The sequence below is a fragment of the Hyalella azteca genome, unplaced genomic scaffold, assembly GCF_000764305.2.
Source record: "Hyalella azteca isolate HAZT.00-mixed unplaced genomic scaffold, Hazt_2.0.2 contig5139, whole genome shotgun sequence".
NCBI classification, from domain to species: domain Eukaryota; kingdom Metazoa; phylum Arthropoda; class Malacostraca; order Amphipoda; family Hyalellidae; genus Hyalella; species Hyalella azteca.
Window position 1 is genome coordinate 669,730 of NW_025935338.1, and position 9,129 is coordinate 678,858.

The 9,129-nt window shown below is 37.3% G+C and overlaps 1 protein-coding gene across 1 annotated transcript; it reads left to right on the forward strand.

Moving 5' to 3' along the window:
• Positions 1 to 646: 646 nt before the first annotated feature.
• Positions 647 to 8,839, forward strand: LOC108679398 (inactive selenide, water dikinase-like protein). Its single transcript, XM_018168015.2, has 7 exons — positions 647 to 1,136; positions 1,860 to 1,964; positions 2,303 to 2,451; positions 2,827 to 2,939; positions 3,677 to 3,867; positions 4,147 to 4,337; positions 5,562 to 8,839. The coding sequence occupies exons 1-7, from the start codon at positions 1,112 to 1,114 to the stop codon at positions 5,766 to 5,768; spliced, it is 981 nt and encodes a 326-aa protein (XP_018023504.1). The 5' UTR covers positions 647 to 1,111; the 3' UTR covers positions 5,769 to 8,839.
• The last annotated feature ends 290 nt before the right edge of the window (positions 8,840 to 9,129 follow it).

Consider the following 9,129-nt stretch of genomic DNA (forward strand, 5'->3'; position numbering starts at 1 on the left):
CCTTTGAAAACGTTACAGGAGGAGTGTTGTCAAATTTAATCAATTTACGCTGCACGAAGTTTTACAATGTAACTATATACTTACTTTTGAAATACATTTTCTGGGCAATTATCAGAATTGGTAATTCATATAACCTTTCGACACTTTATGATTTAGTATTGCCATTTAGTACATCGTCATTGTCATGCCTTGGTTTCCAATTTATACGAATACGTGTCGAAACCCACCGCTCGGACACATTAAGGACGATTTTTCATAGCAAGTTTACCACACATAAATGAGCATCTTAGCACTATAGGCACACTAAACGAACTTTGCAATTAGAGCTGGTCGGAGCAAGCAATAAAAAAATTCTGTCAACGTACTCAGGAACTTATTGTGCACAAATAGTTCCGAGCGGTGTCATGTCAAAACAGGTTGTCAGTAGTCATAGCGTAGGCACCATGTGTCACGCTATTGGTTGTCATAAGATTGCTTCCTACTTTCTTGTCAATGTGATAATGATCACAATCTGCAGCCAATTCCGCAGAGCTACAAGTTCAAATTTGCCCGGTAAAGTAAAGATATACTTCACTGTTCCGGCTCCCTGTATGTGCAACTCACTGCTCCCTAAGTTGACGTCATGATGATTTCCTCCAATCACATTGTCTGAATCATCACGGGTTGCGCTGTCCCAGTTGCTTGGGGAGTCGCCATTTTGAGACCGGTTCGTGGCACACCGTGGGTCAGCTGTTCATAGTTGTGCTCCAATGTCACTAATTCTGTATTAAATTTACTGAACGGTCGTGTTGAAAACGAAATTTAATTGAACTCATACGTGTTTTATTTCTCTTAATTACTAATGATGTTCATGGAAGGTCACACAACTGCCGCGGAAGCATTAGCAGTTACTGCTCAACTTGAGATGACGGGTGCTCCAGCAACCTTGCCGTTGGCTCTTCCTTGTCCGTTTGATCCTGTATCACACGAATTGGACCGAAATTTCCGACTCACAAGATTCGCTGATCTGAAAGGATGAGGGTGTAAGGTCCCTCAGGCTGTGCTAACGCGCTTGCTTGAGGGACTGCATGATGGACAAAGTACTGTCGATCATGCACACCAAACCCACTACATGCACATACCACAGACTAAAATAGGTTAGTATATTATTACTCTATAATTTAATTATTTTTTAGCACATAAACTTTATAATGGAATATTTGCTAAATTTTCTCTGTTCAATATAATTTTTTTTGATTCACTTACACCTAAGTCCTAACCATAGGCTAACTTATAACTAGGCTACCTAGTTCGATAAGTTGGACCACAAAAATCATTATAAATAAATGGTTAAGAAATGAATATTAAATGCATGCTTTGGGCTATTTGAATGCTTGCCTATTTTATTTTTCTATATTATGTAATACTGTTCTCAAAATCTTGAATTGAGAAATTAATTTGCTAGCATTTGGTTTCATAAACTGACTGTCACAGTCTGTCGTCTGACTGTTATTATTATAATAATATAATATCATGAATTTTATTAAATATTTTATGTATTCTAATGATAATATACCTGATATTTGCTGTTGCTGATCTGATTACTGAAATCTAATCTATAAGTATAAGTAAGGTAAAAAATTAAAAATCTAATAAATTACACTGGGTCAGAGTGTCTCATCAGACATCAGTCATCACTCTCATGTCATGAGATTATATATAGGCTATGTTCGCTCTCTTTCTTGAATCTTACAAAAGATCAGGAAACTACTACTAAGTATATGAGCAATATATATCAAACCAATTATCAAAGATATTGAATGAAACCTTGTGTCCTTAAAATATATTATCAACTATTCTCTAATGAGAACATTTTTCAGGTATTGGAATGGACTCGTGTGTAACGCCTCTGCGACATGCGGGACTGTCCTTAGTTCAAACTACAGACTTCTTTTATCCTTTAGTTGATGACCCCTACATGCAAGGTAACTGAATTTTTTCAATTATATCCCTTCATTCTAATAAATCTCTGAAATAAATTTATATTTTATTAGTTTGTGCTGGCTTTGTTCTTGAATATATTATCTATCACCAGAGAAATGACAAGATATTCACTCTATTTATGCAAATTCTTATTTCTAACTTCATGTTATTACATAATATGATGCATACCATTGTAAACTGTAGGTCTGAACTTCTGATACTAAATTATAAACTGTAGTTCTTCTCTGTTTCCTTACTAATCCTTGAACAGATTTTAAAACAACTATTATCTATCAAATCAATATCAAATTGGATCTTTTACCTAAAAATTATTTTTCAGGTAAAATAGCTTGTGCAAATGTTCTAAGTGACTTGTATGCTATGGGAGTAACGGAGTGTGATAACATGCTAATGCTGCTTGGAGTCTCCACCAAAATGAGTGAGAAGGAGAGAGATGTTGTGGTGCCTCTCATGCTCAGAGGCTTCAGGGTTAGTAGTTCTGATGAATTAAAGAACCTTATTTGTTGTTCCTGCTCTATATATATTTCATTGCACATATTCACTTTAGAGCATGGCAAAATATCTAAGTGTAAAATGATTTTTATGTTTTGTTTGCAATTTATTTTATTAATTGATCATTGATTTAATAACATAGTTTATGGAATATTCATTAACTAACTTTATATTATGGCCCTGTGGGTTTTTAATGCATTACCTATCTCATGTCTTGAAATTTTGTTAGTATTTATGAAGTGTTTCTTTTCCAGATTTCCCTAGTAAAGTTATTAGTTTTTTTTTTCAATATATATTTTGTATTGGTATATCGTACATACACGATTGACGAATATATTGGTATGCATGCAGGATGCAGCTGCAGAAGCCAACACGAGTGTCAATGGAGGACAGACAGTCATGAACCCTTGGTGTACCATAGGGGGAGTTGCATCCTCCATCTGCCAGTCTTCAGAGCTTATAGTGTGAGTAATTGGGCTGGCAATTTTACACTGCTTTGCACTCCATCGGATAGACTTGAAAGTCAATAGATATGTACAAAGTGTGGGTAATGTGGCTCAGTTCTCAACTTTTGTTAGTATCTTTCAAAGCTAGCATAACTTTAAAAAATTCCAAACAGATTGAGAATGTGTCTAAGTTTCTATGATTGTTCATTTTGATGTGATTTTAATAAGCTTGCAGTTAACCTTCTGATATGTATGTTAATTCCTTCCATAGACAATAATTGTAAGCACAAGTAGATTTATATATAAATTATCATAAGATGGCAGAATTTTCTTGTTTATATGCGTACAATTAATGACTAGAGAATGTATTATAATTTTCAAGGAGTCTAACAATTCTTTAGATGACGTTGGTAGATTAATAGGCAGATTTAATAAATAATAATAATATATTAATGACGTTTTGAATGTAGCGACATTCATTTTCAAGTTGAGAGAAGCATTGTATAGTGAAATTTTGTTGGACATAAGTACATAATACACTTAATAGGATACAACCCAACACAAAAATTTTGAGCCAGAAAGTTTCTCCACCAGCAATCTCGTTACATTAAAATATATAGGTATACTTCCCTACCATTCATTAACTTACGTTTCTGGCAGAATATGATGTTTGATGAGATAGATTATGTTGATTTTGAACTAAATATTGATAAGATAATCTTGAATTTGGACTAAAGGATTTACATGGTGTACAGGCCTGACGGTGCTGTGGTGGGTGATGTGCTGGTGCTGACAAAGCCCCTTGGCACTCAGGTGGCCGTCAACGCTCATCAGTGGCTTGACCAGCCTGAGCGTTGGAACAAAATTAAGCTCATCGTGTCTGAGGAGGACGTCAGGAAAGCGTATTACAGGGCAATGAACAGCATGGCAAGGCTCAACAAAAAAGGTTCAACTTTGTTCTAAAGTATTTATTGTTGATGATTCTTCAAAAGGAGAGTCAGTGATTTATTACAGCTTACCAGGCAATGTATCATTGTATGAAATGTTTCCCAAATCACATTTATTCAACAGTATTTCTATGCTCTGCCTAAACCATCACATCAATTATCTCATGTCCAGGATGTGTTCTTACTCTGATTTTTATTTACAAAGCCTAATTCCTATTAGTAATGTTGATTGATTTGTCCGTTCAATGCAATAACGAAAGAAATTTTGTTCACTGCAGCTGCAGAGCTGATGCACAAATACAACGCTCACGGCGCCACTGACGTGACCGGCTTTGGTCTGCTAGGCCACGCTCAGAACCTGGCCAAAAACCAGCGCAACGAAGTCTCTTTCATCATACATAACCTCCCCATCATAGCCAAGATGGCGTCCGTCGCTAAGGCTTGCGGCAACATGTTCCACTTACTACAGGTATTCATAGTGGTTCTTATCATGGATTTGTTTCACGTTAGGTATGTTTGGGGTTGGATTGGGCTTGGGTTGGTTTGTGTTAGGGGGCATTGGGTTCCTAATTTACAGCCTCCATTTTTATTATGTGTGTTCAACCCTTGTTGCACTGTAAATCTAGGTACAACTGTACAGACAATTGTTACTATTATAACGTCGTAAAATTATGCAATCTGATGAGAGACATGAGGCAAGTACTCATCATGTGATTATCTTTGATGTACTACTTCAGATCTTGCCAATCATAATTTGATAAGGCATGTAAAATGCAGCTAAATGCAGAGAGTTGTGATTTTATGCGTTTTAATTGAGATTTTGAATTTGCTCAAGATATCTCCCAGAACAGCTACCTACTGTATATACTTGAAATTTTCGCTAGTAATTCTTGTAAAATTTCTGTTCACATATATAAAACATCAAGGTTCATGACAATTTTTCCCTCTCAGAGCTCCATAAAGAAAAAACATTTCCGTTGTTCTGTACTATTTTTGAGACATTTATTTTCTAACAATTTTTATAGAAAATATAAGCTAAATAGATTAGAGCTTACTATTTTAAAATATTGTTAGAAACGCTAGTTGATCATTGTAGAGAGCTAAGCTGATTATTCTTTAGATATTTCGCAAGTTTGTTTCAGCTATGAAACAATGATAGCCGCACTGCTCAACACTATTAAATAAATATAAAAACAACATTACCTCCCTTCGAACTAAAATCTGTCAAATGCCTCTTAGGCGCTGACTGAAGCTCATATCCAAGCACGGAAATACGATGTGCGTTCAATTCAATATATTCATTAACACGGACTTGACAAGTTCCTTCTAGCAACTTGAGGTGATGTGCTCTTATGTACTAACGCTCTGTAATGCTGTCTCTGCAGTCTGCCTATGAAAATATTGATGTGTGTGCGTGGTTCAAAAGCAGTGATTTAAATTCTGTGTATACAAGCCTCAAAAGATGCCCATTGAAATGTTTATGTGTGCATGGATCAATGCTGCACATTAAAATGCTAATTCGTTTACGGGGCTATAAGTGCTCCATATTTACATGTTCTTTGGTGTAAGGGGCTCAAACTGCTGCATATTAAAATGTTCATTCATGTACGGGGCTCAAAAAGCTCCATTTTAACAGGCTCATTTGTGTGCGGGGCTCAAAAGGCTTCATTTTAAAATGTTCATTTGTGTACAGGGTTCAAGTGCGGAGACGTCAGGCGGTCTGCTGATCTGCTTGCCGCGGGAGCAAGCGGCCGCGTACTGCAAGGACATAGAGAAGCAAGAGGGCTACCAGGCCTGGATCATCGGCATCGTTGAGAAGGGCAATCGCACTGCCAGAATCATCGATAAGCCGCGCGTTATTGAAGTTCCAGCTAAAGAGAAGGAGGGCGAGCTTTGGTAAACTCATTGTTCAAATATCTCACGTGAATAATTTATTCACCTAAATGAAAATGTTTTCACATTCATGAATGTCTTGATTATGTGCTTCGTCCCTGAACGTGTTAACTTCAGTCTGATCACGTCGCCGAAAAGGATCTGAAGTATGAGTGTATAAAGTTGGAATTGATAAAGTGATTTAATTTATACGAGATTCATTCATTTGCTAGAAAATTCAATTCACTTCTGAGTATTTATCAGTTTTAATTTTTATTTTCGTGCCACAACCTGATCCTTACGAAATACGGTTTTGAAAATTTCAAAGTCATGTTCTATGTTCAATGGAATGTCGATAATGACCACCTTTGCTAGGACTATGGTGAACTGCGGCAGATTCTGCTCGCAAAAAAAGATTTGTGACCACCGCACTTCAGGGAAATGTCTTATCCTAGTCTTCATGTTAGCAAGAATGTCGAAGCAAGCTCTCGATGCTTGCTCATTCAGCGTAATCTCATTGTTATCTTTGTTGATTTTTCGAAATCTCAAACTTTCCTGCATATGTCTTGTGAAAAAGTATACAATTTGGTCAAATGCAAGTCTAATATTGTTGAAACTTTCGTTTGACTCTTTCTCTTTTTTTTACTGATATATTCGTTATGAAAGATATCCCCTAGCATTTGATTTTGCAAGTGCTCAGCAATTATGCGTTTATCTATATCTAATGCGACACGTTACGGTTACCTACTCGCATCGTCATCAGGTATTAGAACAATACCTAACTCGGATGTGGGAGCATCTGCCATGCTGGTAGTTTACCCAATTTGTTGATGATTGGTTGAAGCTGATCTGATGTCATCGAGCTAATAACGTTTGAGCCGAGATATTAGCTGAGGGCCTAACTCGTGGAATGTTTTAACTTGAAATGAGTAACTCGTTTCTGATTTCACCCATTGTCTACTAACGGTAATTCAAGTTGCTAGGCTTCTAGATACTGTTAATATTGACCGGTAGTGGGAACCGTGAAGATAGAAACTACCACATTCTCCTTACTTTAAGGAAACCAGGAGTAGCGATGTATTCACAGTATTCCGGTGTGCTTTCCCGTTACGTCTCAGTGTTCGCCCTACAACGAGAGAACATACGAATAACCTACTATGGTTGTTTTCCTACTAAGTAAGCCGAACTGTGTAGGTCAGCTAAGCGTACACCAACTTCCATCCCGTTTTAATGTTATCAATGGATCCTGGACTTCTTCTTTATAATATAATGAAATGTTTGTTTGATGAATTTTTTCTGGAAAGAACGTTGATGCCTCGAGACCTCATCCAGTAGTATATAATTGTAAAGTTGCCTTCCTCGTACTGATGTACTAGTTTCGCTAATTAAAAGCCTCATCTCGGTGGTTTACTCCTGTTAATCAATACTTTTTGACATTGAATGTAGTGTGGCAAACAGCAGGTATTTACCTCGAATGTTATCATTTTTTTTCTTCTGTTGTGATTTTTGTTGCTTAACAACAAATTGACTTGAAGTTTTCCAATCAGTGTCTTCCTATGTTTGGCTGGAACTACGATCGTCAAGATGAAAACTGGGATATATTATCAAAAGCTTCGAAATTGGCCTTGAAAACTGTATCCATGTGTATCACACATGTAGTTCTCGGAATATATACTTTGAAAAAACTGACCAAAATAGACATTCTGCTCATGGTCTTGAATCTAAGTCGAATCTCTTGTCGAAATATTAACTTGACTGAATGTTGCGTTGCGTTCAGTATTGGAAGACCAGTGTGTTCTGGCGCTCCGTTTCTGACGCATTAAAGTTAACGTGTGACGACGATTTCCTGTAACGCTCCGGCTGTGATAGAGCCTAGAGCTCTCTTCTCACGTCACTGGTGTGTGGCGGTGGCGTCTGTATATTTCATTGTGCACTCTGTACATAATCATCTTCATTGCGCCTGTTATGCTTCCAAGTTGTTACTATGATTCGTAGTACCTACAGCTGACTTGGCGATCATTTCTCTTCATTTGTCCCTAGTGGGTACCATATTCTAAAACTCATTAAATTAGGTCCATAAAGCTCAACCATTGTCGTTTATTTGGGAACCTTGATGGTTTTGATTTATTTGTTTGGAGTTAGTGTATTCCACGTCCCGGTGTCATCTTTTGTTTGCGATTGCAAGTGTGATCATTCGTGTGTGTCTATAATGTTTGACACCGCGAACTGTGTGAGACTAGTTTTTATTGTGTAACATCTTTTAGTTCGTACTTTATTTCTTCTATGCATTCCTGTGTGACGAGTATTAAGAGTTGTTCATCGTTGAGTTTTGCTAGTGATCTCCACAGTTGAGAAACGAGGGTTGTAGTCTCAGTTGAGCTTTATAATGAGAGACTAAGATGTCAATCTCGAAATCGATCTGATTCTGCATTGTACCAAAAATATGTATTATAGAGACAAAATACCATCGGGTTTTTTAAGACATTTCTATTCTCAATGCGAAGATCTAATCAAAGTAATGCTACATTTTCTGGAACATGCCGGAACACTATTCAAGATGCATATCTGGCCTTGCTGTGTATAAAATTTAAATAATGGCGAAAATTTTAGGATACAAAATGTCCAGTTCCATTTACTGTTGCTCGGTCCTCGAAGTTTGCTGTGTAGCAGAGTGTGGGGTCAAGTGTCGGTTTGCGCGGGTCTCTGCTCACCGACGCAGTAGGGCATTTCTTTGCATTTATGTTTCTAATGCTAAGTTATTCCGTAAATGTTGCGTTAAACAAAAATGTGATGGTAACCTCGATTGGGTTGTTTCTTGGTCTGAATGATTTACTTATATTAATCATAAACTTACGTTGTATCTAAATTTGGTTGAATTTTCAAGTTTTAATAGATGCATTGCAGTGTAATCAAGTGAAGGATGTGCTGATGAGTCGGTGCTGAGAAGCGTGCTGTGCGCCGTCACTCGGCCAGAGCTGCTATGATGGTTTCCCTGTAAAGCTTCGGTCAGGGGAAGCCGGAAGTTTTTTCTCAGTTTCTTGCCCTCCACACCTGCCACAGTTAATGTGTGGTATTTTTTAGTAAACCTGTTGGACCCTTTTTGGCGTTCATTCTCCCAAGTGATCAAGTTTCTTGAAATTCTCAAGTTCGATAGCGGTTGCATTTTTCTTTGCTTATGCGTGTTTCATCGAATTTTATGTCGCACAGTAAAATTGGCGTCATATCGTGTCAATCTAAATGCGCATATTGGTGAAACCTTGCAACTGAACAAAGTGAAAGCGATCTGAGAGTGGATGGGTTGAATGTAGAAGGAGTGTATGTAACTGAACGAACAATGTTGGCGGAGGCTGTGAAGAAATTCTGGGAAGACATTGGTGGGATGAATGACT